The 23,202-nt window shown below is 40.2% G+C and overlaps 1 protein-coding gene across 2 annotated transcripts in view; it reads right to left on the bottom strand.

Annotated features, from left to right (window-relative positions):
* CYP20A1 (cytochrome P450 family 20 subfamily A member 1) overlaps window positions 1-19,550 on the bottom strand; it is a 44,158-nt gene extending 24,608 nt beyond the window's left edge. Inside the window, exons 1-5 of one of the 2 annotated variants that reach the window (XM_010802183.4) lie at window positions 18,903-19,241; window positions 18,718-18,778; window positions 14,228-14,277; window positions 13,448-13,614; window positions 12,015-12,157 (exon numbers count right to left, since the gene is read on the bottom strand). In XM_010802183.4, coding sequence (XP_010800485.1) covers window positions 12,015-12,157; window positions 13,448-13,614; window positions 14,228-14,277; window positions 18,718-18,741 — 384 coding nt within the window. In that variant the 5' untranslated portion in view covers window positions 18,742-18,778; window positions 18,903-19,241. Of the gene's footprint in view, window positions 1-12,014; window positions 12,158-13,447; window positions 13,615-14,227; window positions 14,278-18,717; window positions 18,779-18,902; window positions 19,242-19,412 lie in introns of those variants that run through there. The other variant, NM_001015644.1, reaches the window with a different exon arrangement.
* Between the last annotated feature and the right edge of the window lie 3,652 nt (window positions 19,551-23,202).

Raw genomic sequence — 23,202 nt, 5'->3', positions numbered from 1 at the left:
GATCTCATTCTGCCTCTAAAACAATGAAAATACGTGCAAAACCACTAAACAACTAACATTAACCATTTTACCACTTAGGCAATTAACCAAAACTCAATACCCAATGTGAAGTGTCTATTCAACAGGAACAACTGGACTGTAAGACAGTGAGGTCTTTGATGTTTTTAACCTAACATTCAGAGAAGGCAATGGCACCCCACTCCAGTACTTTTGCCTAGAAAATCCCATGGACGGAGCAGCCTGGTAGGCTGCAGTCCACGGGGTCCCTAGAGTCGGACACGACTGAGCAACTTCACTTTCACTTTCACTTTTCACTTTCATGCATTGGAGAAGGAAATGGCAACCCACTCCAGTGTTCTTGCCTGGAGAATCCCAGGGACAGGGAAGCCTGGTGGGCTGCCGTCTATGGGGTTGCACAGAGTCAGACACGACTGAACGACTTAGCAGCAGCAACTGAACATTATTTGATTTCCTTTCTCTCCCCATCTCAATGGTAGCATTGCAGAAAACAGCTCTAGTAAAAGCACCATCACCACTGCTGACCAAAATGGTCACTGAAAATGGACAACTAGGGAACCCCAAGGCTCTATCCCTCCCCAAAATTAAGTAATGAGCTCCTAAGCTGTCAGAATCAACTTCCGAAAAACTCTGGAATACAGTAAAAAAACAATCAGGGGAAGGCTTGATGAAGAAAGAAGCAGCTCCTCTGAGGTAAGGAAGTACTGTGGCATTTTAAACAACCTGGTTCTGATTCCCATATCCCAGAGAAGCAGCAGCTAAGAGAACAGCAGCACATGCTCCTGATGCAAATTGCTAGAGAGCAATCCAGTCATTTTGGTAAAAAAATTGTGGCCGTGAGTCTCAACCTGAAAACTCCCATTAAGACCATCCCTGTCTTGCCCAACTCTGAGCATTCCTACAGCTAAGACAGGTTCCTAGGTGACTTCTGCTGAAAACATTTAAAGATGCAGGTACAGGCTGCAACAGCTGGTGAACGAAACAACTGGGACGAGCAATAAACAGACCAAGAAGACAGGGAAGGAAGAGACTGGGAGAAGAGACATTTATGAGAATGAGAGCTCAGATATCATGATAAACCTTTAGAGTTAATAAGGGAATTCGGCAAAGTTAATGACTATAAATAACATCAATATGCAGAAATTAATCATATATATAACAAATAAAAATGAAATTTAAAAACTGTACCATTTATGATAGTATTTTTTTAAAACTACTAATTATCTAAGAGTAAATTTAATAAAAGATATATAAGATCTCTTAAAAGTGAAAAAATTATTGAGAAAAACTAAAGACCAAAACTAAAAACCAAAAAGTGGGAGGGTATTCTTCCATATTCATGGATTGGAAAATTCCGTAACATTGTGGACAAGGAATGTCCTACCATTGTGGACAAGGAATGTCCTACCATTGGAAGGACATTGTGGACAAGGAATGTCCTACCATTGGAAGGACATATAGAATATGTCCTTCCATATTCATGGATTGGAAAATTCCATAACATTGTGGACAAGGTATGTTGCCTACCATTCCAATAAACAAGGCATGTTGCCATCAAGCCATCAGTCACCACAGCCCTTCCTCCCGACATGGCGTATGGTGAGGGGATTCAGAATGAAGAAAAACAGGATACTGGTCCTAGGTTCAGTTCAGTTCAGTCGCTCAATCGTGTCTGACTCTTTGCGACCCCATGTACTACAGTACGCCAGGCCTCCCTGTCCATCATCAACCCCCCAAGTTTACCCAAACTCATATCCATTGAGTTGGTGATGCCATCCAATCATCTCATCCTCTGTCGTCCTTTTCTCCTCTCGCCTTCAATCTTTCCCAGCATCAGAGTCTTTTCAAATGAGTCAGCTCTTCGCATCAGGTGGCCAAAGGACTGGTTTCAGCTTCAGCATCAGTCCTTCCAATTAATATTCAGGACTAATTTCCTTTAGGATGGACTGGTTGGACTTCCTTGCAGTTCAAGGGACAGAGTCTTCTCCAACATTACAGTTTAAAAGCATCAATTCTTCGGTGCTCAGCTTTCTTTATAGTCCAATTCTCACATCCATACATGACCACTGGAAAACCATAGCCTTGACTAGATGGTCCTAGGCAAGTAGATATGTATCTAAGGAATAATTTTAACGAGCCCAGACTTTTAAATAAATTTCTCATATGAAGAAAAGCACTAAAGTCACTAATTTGTGAAGTCCTGTTTTTGTGATCAGCAGTAGTCTTTTGATGTTTGACTACACAGTCTTCTCAGGATACACAGGAGTATATCCTGGCTTTTCCTTTACCGCTACAGACAATTCTGTCTGGCAAAGCAGGAGATAGGGGTTCAATCCCTGATCCAGGAAGATCCTATGTGCTGGGAAGTAGCTAAGCCCGTACACAACTATGGAGCCTGTGCCCTAGAGCTGGGAGCTGCAGCTACTGAGCGCACATGCCCTAGAGCCCATGCTTCACAAGAGAAGCCACCACAGGGAGAAGCCTGCACTCTGAACTCAAAGAGTTGCCTGTTTTCCACAACTAAGGAAAGGACAGTGCAGCAATGAAGACTCAGCACAATGAGAAATAAATAAAATTAATAAAATTTTTAAACAATAGTTCCTCAGAGCCATCTGAGAGGCTGTTCCCCATGCTACTGTTCCCACTAAGGTCCCCAAATAAAACATAACTCACAATTTTTATGTTGCAGACTTTTCTCCAGCCAACAAAACTGTACATACATCAAGTGCCCTATATAGTTGCCTGGTTTATGATAAAGGGAATATTACGGTACAATGGAAAAAGGATGATCTTTTCAATAAGTTATGCTGGATCAACTGGATAATCATATGGGAAAAAAATGTTAATCCCTTCCTCGTTCTTTGCACAGGAATAAACACTAAACAGGTTATATATATATAATTATATTTACATATAATTATATATAATTATATTATATAATATATATTTTATATAATATATGTATTTATGTATATAATATACAATATATAAAATATATAATATATATATATCTGTTCATCAAAGTTTTAAAGATAAATATGACAACTCTGAGAACAAACCTTAAATGAATATGTTCATGACAATAGGTTAAAGACGTTTTATATAAGATTAAAATGCAGTAAACATAAAAGCAAAAAAGAAAAGAAAAAAGTCAGACTATGCTAAAATTAGAATCTGTTCATCAAAACAAGCTTGTTGAACTTGTTCAGTTACTAAGTCACGTTCAACTCCCTGCAACCTCATGACTGCAGCACGCCAGGCTTCCCTGTTCTTTACCATCTCCCCGAGTTTGCTCAAACTCAGGTCCGTTGAGTTGGTGAGGCCACCCAACCATCTCATCCTCTGTTACCCTCTTCTCCTCATGCCCTCAATCTTTCCCAGTATCAGGGTCTTTTCCAGTCAGTCAGCTCTTTGCATCAGGTGGCCAAAGTATGGGAGCTTCAACTTCAGCATCAGTCCTTCTAATGAATATCCACGGTTGATTTCCTGTAGGATTGACTGGTTGGAGCTCCTTGCAGTCCAAGGGACTCTCAAGAGTCTTCTCCAGCCCCACAGTCTGAAAGCATCAATTCTTTGGTACTCAATCTTCTTTTATGGTCCACCTCTCACATCCATACATAACCACTGGAAAAACCATAGCTTTGACTATATTGACCTTTGTTGGCAAAGTAATGTCTCTGGTTTTAAATATGCTCTCTAGGTTTATATAACTTTCCTTCCAAGGTGTGTCTTTTAATTTCATGGCTGCAATCACTGTAGTCATTTTGGAGCACAAGAAAAGAAAATCTGTCACTGCTTCTGCCACTTTTTCCCTTTCTATTCACCATGAAGTATTGATGCTTTCGAAATGTGGTGCTGAAGAAGACACTTGAGAGTTCCTTAGACAGCAAGGATATCAAACCAGCCAATCCTAAAGGAAATCAACCCTGAATATTCATTGTAAGGACTGATGCTGAAGCTTAAGTTCCCATACTTTGGCCACCTGATTTGAAGAGCCGACTCATTGGAAAAGACCCTGGGGCTGGGAAAGACCCTGGGGCATGAGAAGAGGGAGGCAGAGGATGAGATGGTTAAATAGCATCATGGACTCAATGGACATGAATCTGAGCAAACTCCAGGAGATATGAAGGACAGGGAAGTCTGGAGTGCTGTCGTCCATAGGGTCGCTAGAAGTCAGACATGACTTAGAGATTGAACAACAAAAACAACATTATTAAGCTCTGTTTCTAATGAAAATTTAATGAATATTAAGACTATCACTGATGGTCAAGAGGTTCACTGTTTTTTTTTTTTTTTGGACAGTAACACAGGTTAGTGTAAAAGAAAATATGTAGAAAATAATAACTAATAAAAAATAACATAAATGAAAATACAGAAATTAATTTAAATCACCCTACAATCCAGTAGTGATAATTACAAATAACATTTTTTATACAGCTTTTCATGTTTTTCTACAGTGTATCTATGTATATGTGTACATATATGTGTGTATAGAGGTATACTTTGAACAATGTAGTAATTCTCTACAAACTGTTCTGTATATGGGTTTTTTCACTTATCATCTGTTATGGGTTGAACTGTGCCCCCCTCAAAAAAAAAGATCCTGAAGTTCTAACCCCCTAGTACCCGTGAATAGGTTCTTTGCAGATAATTTAAGATGTGCACATTAAGGCCTTAACACAATATGACTATGTCGTTATAAAAAGGGGAAATTTGGACACTGAAACACATACACACACACACACACAAACATAAACACACACAGGGAGACCTCATTATAAACAAGAAGGCAGAGACTGAGGTGATAAATGTACAAATGGTCAGCAAACTACCAGCAACTAGGAACGAGGCATGAAACACACTTTTCCTCGAGGCTCTCAGAAGGAACCAACTCTGCTGACAGCGGAATCCTGGACCAACAGCCAGCCTCTAGAACTGCGAGACAACACACTTCTGTCACTTAAGCCAACAAGTCTGTGGTACTTTGTTACGATGCTGCTGCTGCTAAGTCACTTCAGTCGTGTCTGACTCTGTGCGACCCCACAGACGGCAGCCCACCAGGCTCCCCCGTCCCTGGGATTCTCCAGGCAAGAACACTGGAGTAGGTTGCCATTTCCTTCTCCAATGCATGAAAGTGAAAAAATAAAGTGAAATCGCTCAGTCGTTCCAACTCTTAGCGACCCCATGGACTCCAGCCCATCAGGCCCCTCCGTCCATGGGATTTCCCAGGCAAGAGTACTAGAGTGGGTTGCCATTGCCTTCTCCGTTGTTATGCTAGCCATAGCAAACTAATATATCACCTTAAAGCTGTCTCCCCATGTCAGTAAATAAATGTCTTTGCCATCTTTCTTAATGTTTTCATTCTCATCCATTGCAAAGATTTATGATTCAAATAATCCTCTTCAGTTCAGTTGCTCAGTCACGTCCGACTCTTTGCGACCCCATGAATTGCAGCATGCCAGGCCTCCCTGTCCATCACCAACTCCCGGAATTCACCCAGACTCACGTCCACCGAGTCAGTGATGCCATCCAGCCGTCTTATCCTCTGTCGTCCCCTTCTCCTCCTGCCCCCAGTCCCTCCCAGCATCAGTCTTTTCCAATGAGTCAACTCTTCGCATGAGGTGGCCAAAGTACTGGAGTTTCAGCTTTAGCATCATTCCTTCCAAAGAAATCCCAGGGCTGATCTCCTTCAGAATGGACTGGTTGGATCTCCTTGCAGTCCAAGGGACTCGCAAGAGTCCTCTCCAACACCACAGTTCAAAAGCATCAATTCTTCGGCGCTCAGCTTTCTTCACAGTCCAACTCTCACATCCATACATGACCACTGGAAAAACCATAGCCTTGACTAGACGGACCTTTGTTGGCAAAGTAATGTCTCTGCTTTTGAATATGCAATCTAGGTTGGTCATAACTTTCCTTCTAAGGAGTAAGCGTCTTTTAATTTCATGGCTGCAGTCACCATCTGCAGTGATTTTGGAGCCCCAAAACATAAAGTCTGACACTGTTTCCACTGTTTCCCCATCTATTTCCCATGAAGTGATGGGACCAGATGCCATGATCTTCGTTTTCTCTCTACCACTGGACATTTAAGTATTTTCTAATTTCTGCCTCAATAAACAATGATTCAATAGTCATCTTTGCCATTTGGCTTCTTTTGACATGAAATTTCTGAGTTAAGAAGTTGTTTTTTAAGCTTTTACCACACTGCACTGGAGAAAGAATATATCAACTTATACGCTTATCAGCAAAATGCCCATTTCCCATACCTTGGACAGTACTAAGTGTGGTCATTTTATAAAATCTCTGTCGGTCTAACGGGTAAAAAAATCCCAACACTGCTTTAATTGGTTTATTTCATGCTAATTATTGATAGGCTCTGGATAAGTTTCAAATTTAATGGCCCTCTACATGTTTCCCATAAAGTACTGTGCCGGGAGCCGGCGGTGAGGAGCTCCACTTGTGGCAAAGGTCATGAGGAAGGAGGCTCGGCATACGCAAAGGCGGGATCGAGCCTCAGGAGTCCCCCTGGAAATTCTCGAGCATCTACCCCCAAAACCAGAGTCTGCCTACTTTCTGCTTTGTGCTCTCACCTACACCTCTGACTTTACGGGGGGCTGTCCCCCACTACCTCTCTCAGAACAAAAGAGTTAACTTACAGCTCCAGTTAATAAAGTTCCTGGGTGTGATAGTGTTTCAACCTACAAACTCCTTTGGAAGTCCTCTAGCCTGCCTGAATAGGTTTTTCCGGCCACATGTGATTGCTCAGAGCCTCCCAACCGTGAGAGGCATGAGATGTTCTAAACTGTCTAAATACAGATTCCTTTGAGCAGTTAAAAGATTGATTAGAAATTGTATTGGTGAAGGGTTTTTCACTTGTTGGGCCAACGTTTGCTGCTAAGTCTCCATATCCCTTACCTGCTGTGTCCCTGGCAGTGTATTGATTAATGTGATTGGTGTTAGTAGTAGCTTTAATGTTTGTAACCTTGGACCCTTGAGTTAATTCTTTTTCTTGTTATAGCCCACCACACCTTTGCCCTGTAGGAATGCAACTTTATTTAATGCTTTTGAAGGGTGGCACCTGACTAATCACCTTTAGAGAAAAATAAGTTTTCTGAAGAAAGGGTCTTAAAATGTTAACAGGCCTCCGGGCCAGAAGATGATGCAAATTACCTAAACTTTTGCATATGATAAGTTTGCAGGAAGAAAGCCTGGCTTACTGCAGGACTCTACCCCTTCCCCCATTATCCGCTATGCATAACTTAAGGTATAAAAACTACTTTGGAAAATAAAGTGCGGGCCTTGTTCACCGAAGCTTGGTCTCCCCATGTCGTTCTTTCTCTCACCTTCTGGCTGAATTATTCAGCCTCTTTTCTCCACTGAATTTCCTCACTGAGCTATCCTTATTTAACCACTCTTTATATCTTTAATTAACATTTAAGTAAGCTGTTGTTTCCTGATTGCCGAAGCCGTCTCTCCTTTGAAACCCCTGGATCCACCGGGGCTGGACCCCGGCAGTACTGCATGTTTACTTTTTTAGCCATGTTTCTATTGGGGCTTATATATATATATATATATATATATATATATACATATATATATATATATTTTTTTTTTAATAAAGAGCTTTGTGCCTAGCTGGTTTTTAAATGAAGTCCAGGATATATCTTTCTTCAGTTCTAAGTGATGAGTACTCAACAGTTTTCTGGTGACCTTTCTTCTGTGAAATATTACACACTAAAATAAGAGAAAACCTGAAAATGGTACTCCCAAACACCAAATCTGGGATCCAAATGGTATCCTAAAAACCTATCAGGACAACATGCAACTTACCAGAGAATTTAATTGTGGATATCTCCCCCCAGTACCAGATCATTGCTGATTATGTAACGAACAGATTAAATGCTTTCAATCTACGCTGGGAAAGTCTTTTTTTTACCCTCTTTTAAGCCATGGCCATAAAAATTTTATCATCAATACTCTCATTTGTATCACAGAACTGTATTATGATCTGCTCATCCATTTGTTTTGCACAGTATTCTACAATACAATGCAAATATTAGATATGAGTCATATAGGTTTTTACTCTAGACACAAAGCTAGTGCATCTGCTAGAAGCTTATGTGCATCTCATTTATGAATCTTGAATTTGTTTATGAATTTTGGTTTATGAATCTTGGTTATATACATTAGATGGGAATGCTAACAATCTGTTGAGCTTCATCTGACAGTGTTAAATCAATGAGTTCAATAATTTTGGCTATTAACATATGACTACTGAACTGTCAACTAAGAGGATTCTGTAAAACTGTCATAAATTCTAAGATCCAGAAATATTTGTTAAGTCATAGTTTAACTCAAAAGTCATAGGAGCATATGGGGTTGAAGCACTGAAGACAGAAATTACACTCACAGAATTAGAGTGCAGGTTCACACACAGCCTTGGAGCAGAGACAGTCAGGGCAGGAAGGAGCCAGAACTTACAGGATGAGGTTTGAGAGGGTTAGAGAAGAGTCAAAACACAGAACTCAGATCTGGATCAAAAAAAAAAAAAGGAAAAGGTTTGTTGTGTCAGTATGAAATTAACTTACTTTGGAGTGATAACTCTGGTAAACACCTCTCTTCTACAGAAAACCATTAGTAGGGAGGAGGAGGATGCTCAGACTACGTCCTCTTCAATCATGTTCTTGATGATTAAATATTAATTGGTATTTCTGACTAATAAATAAGCTAAGTAACTGGCTTGTGCTAAGGGGTTGACAATATAAGCCTGAAACACATTTCTCATGTATGGACACAGTCTATGCGCCAAAGCTTGAACATATGATGGTAAGAAACGTCAAAATTGGGAAATAATTTCCACTTTGATTTGCCTTTGATCAGACAGGAGAAGAAAAAAAACACAATACAGATAAACAATAAAAAAGATCGAACATTTGGGAAATAGAGCCTATGATAAAACAGTAAAGAAATTTGAATTACTTAGTTTAAAGCAAAGAAAGAGTAATTAAAGCTTTTAACAATAAAAAGTACTGAAAAGCATAATCACTAGAAGCAAAGCAAAGAGAAAATGGGTAAAATTCCCTGGAAATATACAATTATATACCAAGATTCTTATGGACAAATGTAAGGTATTTAAACAGATAGAAAGAAAGATTCTGACTCATGAATGCTTAGACAAAGGTAACATAACTGCTTTCAGGAGGACAATCGGGTGTGACAGGACCAGCTATGACAACCCAAGCAGGCAGCCTGAGAGGTCCAGAGAACATAATAATACAGAATAGTACTGACAACGATGAGAAGGTAGACATTTGATATACAAATCTCCTAATGGCCCTGTGAATAGTGGCTATCAGTGAGAAAAGGGAACTGGAAAGGAGAAAGACTAATCAGCAGCTATGAGTAAAAGCCTTGTTCAGTTTCTTTTCGGAAGTAAAACTGTGCAGAGAGGAGCCAACATATTAATTAATGTTTCTAGTAAACTCATTTGGAAGCCAGTGAGTTTGAGATTTGATCCAGACTCAAGCCAGTCTCAAATCTTGAATGTAAAGTGTGAGTTCCAAACAGAATTGGAGAATAAGGGGGGAAAATGGCATTAAGCATTTATCAAATATAATTTTTAAAAAGTAGATACTGTAGGATGAATCAAAATGGTATCCTCTTAAGAATTATCAACTATTGTACAACTCAAAAAAGTCACAAAAGTGCTTAGAATGTGCAGTCTGAACATTTTTAGAAGGAATGAACATAGTTAAGGTCAAAGAAAACTGACCAAGTAGTGGCTACATGCTAAATCCTGTTAAGTTCTTGAAAAAGCATGTCCTCATTGTGATGTCTGGAATCTGCTTAAATACAATCCAGAAAGAAAACAGGGGAGTTAAGTAGGGGAAGATAAAATAAGACTGCATCAAATTTGATAACTGTTAAAAAAAGTTTAGTGATGAGAATATGGATGTGTGTTATAGTATTCTGTTTTTATTTAAAATTTCCATGATTTTTTAAATTATTTACTCTATGTAATGTGAGAGACAGTGGGATATATTTGTGTACTTGTAAGTGTATGTGGGTTTACTCTATACAGAACAGAAAGGACTCCCATGTAACCTTCCAAATGGGACCAATAAAGATCCATCAACTATAAAAACCCTGCATGAAAGAAGTAACACATTAGATAAACTGGAAACATTAACAAGGAGATACAGTTTCAGAGGAGCAGGAAAAATATAAGGAGTGGGGGGAGCAGGAAACAAATGGCAGGAAAACCTCAAGCAGAGGCAGGAAAGGTATTTTTTTGAGCACTGACTGTGTTGTAAGACTTGATGTTTGGAATTTTACATCATGATCTCATATAATCCTCACAGCAAATTTGTAATGTGGATGCTATTAATATTATCCTCAACTTAAGATAAGGCAATAGGACTTTCTTGGTGGTCCAGTGGTTAAGACTGCACTTCTAACGCAGGGGGCGTGGGTTCAATCCCTGGTCAAGGAATTAACATCCCATATACTGCACAGCGCAGGCAATAAAAACTCACAAAGGTCAATCATGCAGATACTAAATGACAGAAATAAGACTGAAAGCCTTTTCTCCAAACTTAGTGTCTCTGCTCTATACCATATTGCTATTTCCCAAGAAGCTACATAAAACATACAACAAAAGAAATAACTTTGAGATGCACTGAGTCTGCATGCCATAACTAAAGATTCTACGTGCTGCTGGTTTTGAGTCGGGTCCGAAAACAAAGAACAAATCTATTGATACAAATCTACTGCTCTAAAAATTTCTTCAGGTTCTCCTATCATACAGAATGAAGTCAGTCAGAAAGAGAAAGATAGATATCGTATTCTAACACATATGTACGGAATCTAGAAAAATGGTACTGAAGAATTTATTTACAGGGCAGCAATGGAAAAACAGACATAGAGAACAGACTTATGGACGTGGGGAGAGGGGAGGAGAGGGTGAGATGTATGGAAAGAGTAACATGGAAACTTATATTATGACTGAAGTGAGTTAGCAGCAGCATATTACCATATATAAAATAGACAGCCAACGGGAATTTGCTGTATGGCTCAGAAACTCAAATAGGGGCTCTGTATCAACCTAGAGATGTGGGATGGGGAGGGAAATGGGAGGGAGATTTAAAAGGGAGGATATATGTATACCTGTGGCTGATTCATGTTGAGGTTTGACAGAAAACAACATTCTGTAAAGCAATTATCCTTCAGTTAAAAAATAAATTATTAAAAAAAAGTAAAGAAACATAAAGTTTTAATTAAAAAAAAACTTATTCAGTTTCTCTTCACTCCCATCATTCCAACTTACAAAGTAAGTCTAGGTATTAAAATTGTTTTGCTTTTGTTTCTGTTTTAGAATTTTAGGAGAATAAAAATCAGCTGAGAAAGAAGGTAAGAATAGCAAAGACAAAGAAACACTAAGAGCCAAAATATACAGATGGTCTCCAACCTACAATTTTTCAACTTTCAACAGGGCAGAAAAGCAATAGGCATTCAAAAGAAACTATACTCTGAATTTTTTTTTTATTTTGATCTTCTCCTGGGTGAGTAATAGGAGGTGCAATACTCTCATAATGCTGGGTGCAACAGCAGCCAGTTTAGTCAGCCACGTTTGTGATCATGAGAGTGAACAGCCCTTAAGCATACAAACATTCTGTCCCCAGACAACCATCTGGTTTTCACTTTCTGTACAGTATTCAATAAACTACATGAGCTATTCAACACTCTATTATAAAACAAGGCTTAGTTTTAGATGATTTTGCCCAACTACAGGCTAGCATAAGTGTTCTGAGTGCATACAAAGCAGGCTAGGCTACTAAGTTATGATGTCCGGCAGGTTAAGTGTATTTAAATACATTTTCACCTTATGATATTTTTTTAGTTCACGATGGGTTTATCAGGACATAACCCCATTATAAATCAAGGAAGATCCACATACTATTATCTGTAAAACAGAAATCCAGGTCAAACTAGTTTACCTTTATAAGGAGAGCAAAATTACTCCGCAGACAATTAGTCACACCATTTTCGTACAATTTTTTCCTCATGTGGTTTTCGCTCACGTTCCCACTATCAGACTGATACCTTAATAATGACTTCAGCATGGTTTCAAAAGGGTCCACTGAAACAGACATGATTAAACATTTCTAAGTCAGAGTAATCACTCAAAAAAAAAAAAAAAAACCTCCAGCAAAAGAACAAAGATCAGAAAGGTATGGGACTATAGCAGAGAGGCCAGGAACTTTTTTTCCATAACTCCCTTGTCTTTTCTAAATGTGAACAGTTCAAGAGACAATAAAAATTGCCAACAAAACAATCTGGTAAATTGGGAATTCCACAGTAAACCATTAATACTCAAATAAATTTTCTACTGCATGACAGCATGTATCTTTGTAAAAGAACTCACTCCACCAATTTTAAGACAAAATTGATGTTGTATGTGTAATTGTCGAGTATTACAGTTAAAACTATTTAGCTGAGTCCAAAACCTTTTCTTTTCTCCTTTACTCACTTTTATGTGTTTCTTCAATGACTATACTGTTTTCACACACACACAAATACACTGTCATTTTAAACAATTAAAACAACACAGTAAGATACTAAGAAAATAAATTCATCTAAATCTCACCACACAAGAGATACTCACTGTTAAATATTTGAGGTTTTTGTTTTGTTTTTAACAGCTGTTAACATTTTTTTTACCAGTGAAAGACGGAAAAATCTGTCAGATTTTACAAAGAACTACAGTCCCTTCTTTCAGAGTACATCTCTCAGTTTACTCTTCTAATCATTCAAATACCATTTACAAGCTCCCAACTCACCACCACTAGACTATAAATTCCACAGGAGCAGAGGCCATGTCTGGTTTTACTCATCTTTGTATTTTCTAACAGAAACAGCCTTCCACATTGTGGAAACTTAGTGATTAAGAGCACAGACTAAACCCAGACAGCCTAGCTTCATGTCCCAGGCAAGAATACTGGAGTGGGTTGCCATTTTCTACTCCAGGGAATCTTCCTCATCCAGGAATCAAACCCACATCTCCTAAATTAGCAGGTGGATTCTTTACCACTGAGCCACCTGGGAAGCCCGAATGCTCTTATACCTTTACTCTTTCAGATGTACCCTTGAACTATTTTTTCAGGTTCAAAAAAAAAAATCCTATTGGCATTTGCACTGGGATTTTTTTCACATCTGTCTATAAATTGAAGGAAGAACACGATCATTTAAAAATACTGTGTCTTAAGTGAAGTGAGGTGATTAACATAAAGATTCAGCACAATGTCTGACATATAATACAAAGTATTTAATAAATGTTAGCTATTCCTAAGAGCAGTGTATGGACCTTCATTTACAGACATCTATTCTTAAAAGATAAGGATCAGCTAATTAGAAAGAAAATGAGGCTTACGTGTCTTATTGGGGTTGATATGCTGCTTTAGTACATCAACAGTGCCCAAACTAACCACAAGGCGCCTGCCAAACCAGAAAGAGACCACAGGCCCGTATCTCTCGTGCAGATTAACCAGGAACTCGTGCAAACTTCCACTGTTCACAATATCTGGAAGATTACCATCTCTGAAAAAACAGCAATATTTGACAAAATAATTTAATATGGAAGAAGCAGAAAAACAAAAATACTAGTTGAATCTGAATTAACTGTGTGAACAGATGAAAACAAAGATAAAAATCAAATTACTGCAAAATCCAAAACTCTATTATATTTGACTTCTCACTTTCAGTAGCCACATTTAGATATGCATTTGTCTGATATTTTGAGAATTCATAACACTTCACATCAACAAAGCTGCACAAGGAGCATCTGACTTAGACACTGGAAAAACGATCCAATTTTGCAGCACCTCATTCTGAGACAGCAGTGGATGCCACCACTGGCTATTAAATCACAGGCGAATTTAAATCAGCTATGGCAATTTTTTCTTATTCCATCTTAATCCTATCTTTCTATTTTCAACACTCTCTGGCTAGGGGAAGTGAAAGAAATTAAAGGCTTTGATTTATACAGGCTTCCTTTCATTTATTAACAAAGTTTAGGTGGTATGCCCAAATACAACTTTAAAGAAAACAAAGGGACTAAATAAACTGAGCAATCTAAAGATATGGTTTAGTTTTTATCCAAAAATTAAGAGCTGACTTTACCTGATTTAAAAAAGCCAAAAAACCAACTCACTTTTCTTCTGTTGGAGTAATGCCTGGAATTCCTGCAGCTTGTCTGGAAGCCTTAGAGAAAAAAATTTAAATAATTTAGTATAATGAATGATCATATATCCCATAAGTCACATGTGTTTTGCCAAGACATGTGCAGGACTTTAAATGATGGTTATTCAATTTGGTTGAATTTCAGAGATTATTTCTATATTAAAATAAAAAAACTGGATTCTTTGTACTGAAAAGAATTATCCTAATATTCCTCCCCTCTGTCAATTAAACTAAGGTGTCTGAAAAATTTAACATCCATTATATATCAATTAATATATAAAACTAAGTACATTTTTCTTTGTTCTGAGACTATAAATGGTCTCGTCTGGCTCGGCTTTCAAAAAATTTAATGTCATAATTATAATAGTGTCATTCCTAAAATAGTTCTCCTCTTTCAAGTCAAAGAATTTGTCAAAATACAAAGTGATATTCATCTTTTAGGGCTTCCCAGGTTAGTGTAGTCGTAAGGAATCCGCCGGGCTTCCCTTGTGGCTCAGCTGGTAAAGAATCCACCTACAATGCAGAAGACCTGGGTTCAATCCCTGGGTTGGGAAGATCCCCTGGAGAAGGGAAAGACTACCCACTCCAGTATTTTGGCCTGGAGAATTCCATGGACTGTTTAGTCCATGAGGTTGCAAAGAGTCGGACACGACTGAGTGACTTTCACTTTCAAGGAATCCACCTGCCAACCCAGGAGACACAGGAGACTCAGGTTTGATCCCTGGGTTGGGAAGACCCCCTAGAGTAGGGAATAGCAAACCACTCCAGTATTCTTGCCTGGAAAATTCCATGGACAGAGGGGACTGGCAGGCTACAGTCACGGGGTCACAAAGAGTCGGGGTCTCCATGATTGCACAAGTAAGCTCACACACACATTTATCTTTTGGTTTAATGTAGTTATCATTATCAGAGTCATACAGTCAGAGAGACCACCTGGTATACAAATAAATAACAAAATAATTTATAGCAAATTGTTAAAGTGACAACCTCTGAAGAATGAACTATAAAAAAGTTGGGGGGAATTTTAATTTTTTTACAATTTTGTACTGGGTTTATGGTTACTGTATTTAGAGGTGAGCATTTTTATTTTAAAACAAGCATATCACTTTTAAAATAAGACTTCTTATAATTTTTAAATTAGCTAAATATCTATAGAAAAAATAATCTAAAATATTCAACTTTAGAATCAATTCTGAATTTTGTCTAATATTTTAAGTAGTTATTAATCATAGTTTGGCATTCTGCCCCTTTCTCCCCCTGCTGCTGCTAAGTCGCTTCAGTCGTGTCCGACTCTGTGCGACCCCAGAGATGGCAGCCCACCAGGCTCCCCCGTCCCTGGGATTCTCTAGGCAAGAATACTGGAGTGGGTTGCCAGTTCCTTCTCCAATGCATAAAAGTGAAAAGTCAAAGTGAAGTCGCTCAGTTGTGTCTGACTCTTAGCGACCCCATGGACTGCAGCCTATCAGGCTCCTCCGTCCATGGGATTTTCCAGGCAAGAGTACTGGAGTGGTTAACATTATATAAATAAATATTTATTTGAACATTTAAAGTTTAAACTGTCTTCCATTACATATTCAGAATTGTATAATCATGTTCCTACCATAGGTTGTAAAACATCTAGGCTATTTCTTTCGTTTTCTCATTATTACAGGTAGTGCCATGAAAATCACCGTAAAACTTTACTTTTTCCTCCTTTGGATTATGTATGCCAAGAGAAACACTAAGTTCAACAGTACTAACAAAGGAGTTTTACAGTTTCTACTACATACTACAAGAATACTATCTAGACAATAGTATGTGTAACTTGCATTTTAACTGATGACAACGAAACCTACAATGTAAGATTTTGTCCTACAGTCTCATCAACAATGGAAACTCGTCAAGTTTAATGTATAAAAAGTGGGGGAAAGAATGGAAGGAACTCCATAATAAAAGTCAGTGATACTAAAAACAACAACAACAACAAAAAAGACCCTACTTGTTATTTTCTAGGTTGAAGTTATTAATGACTGAAGCGAGGTTCCTGATTTCTCTTCAAATATGGTAGACTGACAACACTCTTCAAATATGGTAGACTGACAACACTCATCAGTGATCTATTTCTGAAATCCCACAAAATGAAAGTGAAGAAATAAAAAAGGACAAAATAAGGATAAAGAGAATGGGAGAGGAAGCAACAGTGGATGAATAATCTGACCAGTTTTCTTGGAAGTGTTAGTTGTTGGAGCAGTGATTAGTTGACCTTGAGAGGCCTCCTCTGGGGTCTGCAAAGGAATCCTCCTTTGCAGGATCCTCCTTTGCTTCCCACAGGAAGCAATCAGATTTGTACTTGTAACCACAAAGGCAGAGTAAGATGCAAGACTTTAACAATAAGCAAAAAGTCAGTATACAGATCCATTAGACATCATTCTTGTAACTGCCATCCTTCTGGAAAGATACCTTAAGATTCCAGATTCAGGAACAACAGGTTGGTGGGTGGCATCCCCAATAATCTTAAGCAAAAACTGTTTCCAACCTACAATTTTTTTTTTTCCCAACCTACAATTTTATACCATGCCAAGCTATCATTCAAGTGTGAAGCTAGAAAAGATAAGATTTTCAAAAAAGCAAGATTTTGAAAAAATTTTCATGCACACTCCCTCAAGAAATTATGGAAAATGATGCACTGCAGCAAATAAAAGAATTTAAACAGAAAGAGAGAGAGACTCATGTAGCACCCAGGAAACAGGGTATAAAACAAAGGAAAAGAGAATATCAATTCTGAATTTTTTTCCCATAAAAATAAATACAAGCAGAGACATTACTTTACCAACAAAGGTCCATCTAGTCAAAGCTATGATTTTTCCAGTAGTCATGTATGGATGTGAGAGTTGGACGATAAAGAAAGCTGAGCACCGAAAAATTGATGCTTTTGAACTGTGGTGTTGGAAAAGACTCTTGAGAGTCCCTTGGACTGCAAGGAGATCCAACCAGTCCATCCTAAAGGAAATCAGTCCTGAATATTCATTGGAAGGACTGATGTTGAAGCTAAAACTCCAATCCTTTGGCCACCTGATGCAAAGAAGTGACTCATTTGAAAAGACCCTGACGCTGGGAAAGATTGAAGGTAGGAGGAGAAGGGGACGACAGAAGACGAGATGGTTGGATGGCATCACTGATGCAATGGACATAAGTTTGAGTAAGTTCCGGGAGTTAGTGATGGACAGGGAAGCCTCGTATGCTGCAGTGCATGGGGTCAGAAAGAGTTGCACGTGACCAAGTGACTGAACTGAACTGATGTCTTTGAATATTTGAACAAGCTCACTGAAAAGCATTATGACAGAAATGCTGAGATATTTGCCCCAAACTACTGACAGGCACAAGTAAAGAACCTCTATGCAAATACTAAGTACAACTGCTCTTCTCCGCCCTAATCACAGGTCTACAGCTCCAACAGCAGGCGTGCAGAGAGCCTCAGAACTCTGTGTGCTCTGGATAAATGGCTCCCACACCAGATTCCATGTTTCAACATGAGAAATGAAGAGTGAGCCCCAAAATACCAGGCAAAACACTCCCCTGTGCTTCACTACATTCACAACTCTGAAACAGCTAAAATAATGAGATCAATCCCCACACCTGGCATGCCCCTTGCAGAACCCAGCAAAATTTTAATCTCTCTGATAATCACAGCCTCACCACTATCATCTTCCTTGAGACCATCCAGATTGTTATTATGACATTTTCCCTTACATACATTAGACACCACACTAAGCCCAAGACTACCATCCCCAGGTCTTCCTTCATCCCCTAGACTTTTTATTCCTACAGAAGTCTGTCTTCTTTCCTGATCCATCTGTCCCCAACTCAAAACCCCACCTGATCTCAGCCGTTCATTCCTATGGTTGCACTGGGCCTTGACATTATCAGTAACTTTACCATTCCTGGAGTTTTAACATCAAGCTTCCAAATCTCCAAGCACCTCCTATTTCTCCTTCTATTTTTAATATCTTGACTCCAAAAACTATTTTTACCCCAAACAGACTGTTAACCCACTTACTCCTATACTCATTTTCCAGCCATCCAGCTCAGATTCCATTGTCCCTTTTAATCAGTCTCTTGCCCTGTTTCCTTTTCTCAAAAGTACCTAGCAAAACACGAACCCTAATTAAATCCAACATTCTGTCAACTGCCCTGATGCCACATAGTTGAAGGAAAACAGCTGAGGAAAAACACAGCATGCTGCCTAGTCTTATTTTATTTTCATGAATTTCAAGTGAGTTGCCTGGAAATCTCCTTTCCCTCACTCTCCTGACCTAGAAGGCTATTTCTCAGAAAATGAAGACACACTGAAAGTTCCAGATTGGGTAGTTCTAACATTCCAATCAAATTCATTTACCAGCAAGAATATTTAAGGTGTTCTGTCAATATCAGTGATGTGTTTGCCATTATTCTGTTGCTTTACAACTTTTTCTACAAAACCACCTTGCTTTGTAGATGATTCCTCATCCATTAGTTTCTTTGTTTTCAGAAGCATCTTTTGAGGCTGAAGAAGGTAAGCAGAGAAGGAAAGGTCAGGAGGAGATTCAGAGATACAGCACTTGGCTGTATGCTCCTTCCACAACCCCTTTAGCATGTGAGGCCCAAGACGAACAAAACCCGGTCCGGACCTTAAGGACTTTAGATTTCAGGAATCAAAGTCGAAAGACAGACGGGAAAGCAGGCGACAAAAGAAACACTGGGGGAAAATCCTTGGGAATGGATAAAGGCGACGAGCAGCCTGGAGTTTCCTCTCAGACACGCTAGAAAATGGAAGTGGGGTGGGCACAGTTACTGCTCGAAAGCCACCGAAGCACTTCGGACCCGCCCTGCACAGCGGCGCGGCGAGGACAGGGAGGCCGGACCCACGAACCAGCCCTCGGGCCCCTGCGGCCGCGCCCGCTCCACCGAGCCTCCGTCCGTGCTTCTCTCGGCGTCCGAGGGTGGTCGAGCCTCCTGCCCCGCTCAGTCTTCAGCGCTAGCCGCGCGCGCCCGCTAGGGGTCACGTGCTCCGGGAGCGGGGCAGGGCGGGAGCGGGAGCTGGAGCCCTCCCCCGGGGCCCGTTCCCTGCGCCCGCTGCGGGCTGCGCGACGTGGATGCGGGCGGCGGCCAGAGCCCGTGAGGGCCGGGACGGCGGTTACCGGGTAGAGGTAGAGCACCGCTCCCACCAACGCCAGCAGGAAGGTAACAGCGAAGATCGCGAAGTCCAACATGGTGCCTCCGCCCGGGAACCACGTCTCAGTTCCGCGCTCCGCTGCAGCGTCCCAGCCTGGCGGCACCCGAGGGACAGAGGGGTGGGCCGGGGCGCCCGCGGGACTTGCGAGCGAATAGGTCGCCCGGGCGTGGCCTGGGTCGCTGTGGGCGTGGCCTGGGTCGCTGGGGGCGTGGCCTGGGTCGCTGGGGGCGTGCCGTGGTCACCCCTGCGGTCGGGCGGCGAGAAACAGCGAGACCCGAGGCGGGATTCCGGCGGATTCGACTCCGAACACGCCCACGACTCCCAGACCGAGTTGCTGAAGAAAGAGGGACCCCGCCTTCTAGAAAACGTTAGAAATTATCGTCCTAACCAAGTGTTTTCCAAGTGGGTTTAAAATACATATATCAAAATAAAAATAGCTCAAGTTAATCATTGTTGTTGCACGTCTGGATGTTCTACCACAGTCTAGTGATTTTTTAATCAAATATATGGACACATAATTCACAATTATTATGTATTTACTTCATGAAATATGTGTCTTCCCTTTATTTCAGCATGATCTCTATATTTTTATGATCAAGATTTTGACATCATTTGTCTTCTGTTGGCAGAAATGCCAAATTATCCTGTTCCCAGTCATTGTGGTCCTTGAAAAGATTTTTTTCATAGACTATTTTAAAACAATCTTTTCAGGTTTATTGAGTAATATAATTAATATATGGGATAGTTTTAATACTTTCAAATTGAAGAAATTTCGCTCTGTTAGCAAAATTCCAGGCAGTAGAAACTGGAATTATCAATAAAAATTTATAGTTAATATTTAGCTTCAGAAATGAACTGACTTTTATCTATGGTGTTCAACTGTAATGGAGTTGTTACATATGGTACCATTGTTATTACAGCAAATATTGTAAAAGTTTAAATTTATGGTAACAACTGTATCATTTTTGATTCTCACCATCTCTTAAAGTGAAAGTGAAGTCGCTCAGTCTTGTCCGACTCTTTGCAACCCCATTGACTGTAGCCCACCAGCCTCCTCCGTCCATGGGATTCTCCAGGCAAGAATACTGGAGTGGGTTGCCATTTCCTTCTCCAGAGAATCTTCCCGACCCAGGGATCGAACCCAGGTCTCCCGCATTGCGGGCAGACACTTTAACCTCTGAGGCACCAGGGCAGCCTTCACCATCTCTTAAAGCAACAACTAAATCTGTAGGGTAGTGTAAAGAATTGGTATCACACTTTACATCATATCTGCTGCTGCTGCTAAGTCGCTTCAGTCGTGTCCAACTCTGTGCGACCCCATTGACAGCGGCCCACCAGGCTCCCCCGTCCCTGGGATTCTCCAGGCAAGAACACTGGAGTGGGTTGCCATTTCCTTCTCCAATGCATGAAAGGGAAAAGTGAAAGTGAAGTCGTTCAGTCGAGTCCAACTCTTCGCGACCCCATGGACTGCAGCCCACCAGGCTCCTCCGTCCATGGAATTTTCCAGGCAAGAGTACTGGAGTGGGGTGCCATTGCCTTCTCCAACATCATATCTAGACCTACATATATATTATTTTAAAAGGAATTTAATATGGAAAACTGTTCCTAAGCTGACAGTTGCAACCACCATGTTTGCCACAATAATTGTCAAGTGCTTCCAGTCCATTAATGGAACCCTAATGTTTTTCCCTGGTGGCTCAGACAGTAAAGCGTCTGTCTACAATGTGGGAGGCCTGGGTTCAATCCCTGGCCTGGGAAGATCCCCTGGAGAAGGAAATGGCAATCCACTCCAGTACTATTGCCTGGAAAATCCCATGGACAGAGGAGCCTGGTAGGCTACAGTCCATGGGGTCGCAAAGAGTCGGACACGACTGAGCGATTTCACTTTCACTTTTCAATGTTTTTTAATTAGGCAAAAATCTATTTGTTTATTCTGAGAACAAAGATTGCTAATTTATTTTTATCGACTTGCTCAAATACTGTTTGCACTGTTATAGTCTCCTCCAACTTTAAAGCGTAACCTATAAACCCTTACAGCACTTAGATGCAGTCCCATTTTATTTAAAAGATACAGAACATGAGATATGAAGTATTTCCCTAGAGCCTGAGCAGTGTTAGCTATGAGGGTGGATATTAAAAGTTCAGTTGACCACAAAATCCTGATTAACCACTAAATCCTGACTGAATGCCAAATACTGATTTGCCCATGTGGGCATAAAAATTTGACCATTTTTATGGATTTGTGATATGTGGGTTTCTCTCGAGCATGGGGCCCAGGGCAGGGGCCTCTCTTGCTCTGTTTTATAGGTAGTACTATCCGTATAAAAGGAGACTTCTGATTAGATTGGCCAACAGGAAATAGTAGCTTAGGATGAAAGGAAAGTCTGGATATTCATTCTCCTGGTTTTCATGCTGTGGACTCACTGTTGAGTGCAGCTTCTGTCATAAGGCCCCCACACAGATACCCTTTCTAGGAGCTGGAACTCACTTCAGGCTTGGGGTATTAATGACAGCTCACCACTGTTGCTAGTCTTGGGGCACTGAAACCCTGTGGTTTGCTTAAACCCTTCCCACATCTTTGTAAGTTTCCATTCTTGAACTCTTTTAATTTCAGCATGCCATCTGTTTCCTGTTGGGACTCTGATCCACATGGTAATTATCATCATCAAATTTGCCTATTTGGTGGGTGCAAATATTTTTTCTCAATTCTAATGAATAAGGGTAATCAGATACAGTTTGCCTTTAACTGGAAGAGAGAGTATTACACCTTCAGTGTAATACACCTGGACATTGTCATTTCTCCTCTGTGATGTGAGCACATATACCTCTAACTTGTTTGTAATGGTATTCCACACAATATCTTGTCTGTCCATAGTATGTCTGATGACATACTATTGAGACCTGGTGAGCATAAAGTAGAAATTCCTAGATGCCTTAAAAAAAAATACATGCCAGAAAGTCAAAGAGAAATCTCAAAAATTATTTAGGAGTCTGGCATAGTGATAAAGTGCCTACAGGTTGAGTGGCAGGAGTACTTGCATATTGTAACAGCAGTCTGAGATGGCGTTTAAAATGCTGGATATTTAGTGGGGATTAATACATGCGAAGGATGAAACCTGGATTGGGCAGAGGAAGTGGAATTATGATGCAGCCCCCATAACTCCTAAACCAACCTAGTGGGGAGTTTGGGATGAGAATTACAACGATAATTGGGCTTTACTGGGCCTTTTTTCTATGTACCCACCTTACTCTCTTCCTGAGAAAAAACTTGGAAATTAGCCTCTGTGGTTTTTCCGAGGGCCACAATTGATACTTAATATCTTCTTTCTCCTCTATCCATACTAGAATCTCTACTCACCAAGTCTTGAGGCTTGCTTAGTCAGCCTGGAAGAATGAATGAATGATTCTGAACTGCCTGAGTCCCTGGTGATCATGTACTTCTCAGACTATGGTTTCTCTATCTACAGACACATTTGGGCAAAGAAGTACAAAGTAGTGCCCAAGGAGATCGCCTGGGTTCTACACTATTACATATTCCATTATGTAGTGGCAGCTATCCCTCTCCCTAATTATCCGGGTCAATTACCCCTCACATCAGCTAGCTATTCTGATGCTTTATCAGCATGCAGCTTGTGGGTAATGGACAAGTGATCCTGTTGTCATGGGCTCCCTCCAGCATTTATTTCCTATAAAGTGGGTCCTATGATCTAAGGTCATGTTATGTGGAATTCACTGCCAATGGATTAATACTCCGC

Source organism: Bos taurus, chromosome 2 (assembly GCF_002263795.3).
Source record: "Bos taurus isolate L1 Dominette 01449 registration number 42190680 breed Hereford chromosome 2, ARS-UCD2.0, whole genome shotgun sequence".
NCBI lineage: Eukaryota > Metazoa > Chordata > Mammalia > Artiodactyla > Bovidae > Bos > Bos taurus.
The sequence above is the reverse complement of the archived record's forward strand: the minus strand, read 5'-3'. Positions and strand labels throughout refer to the sequence as shown.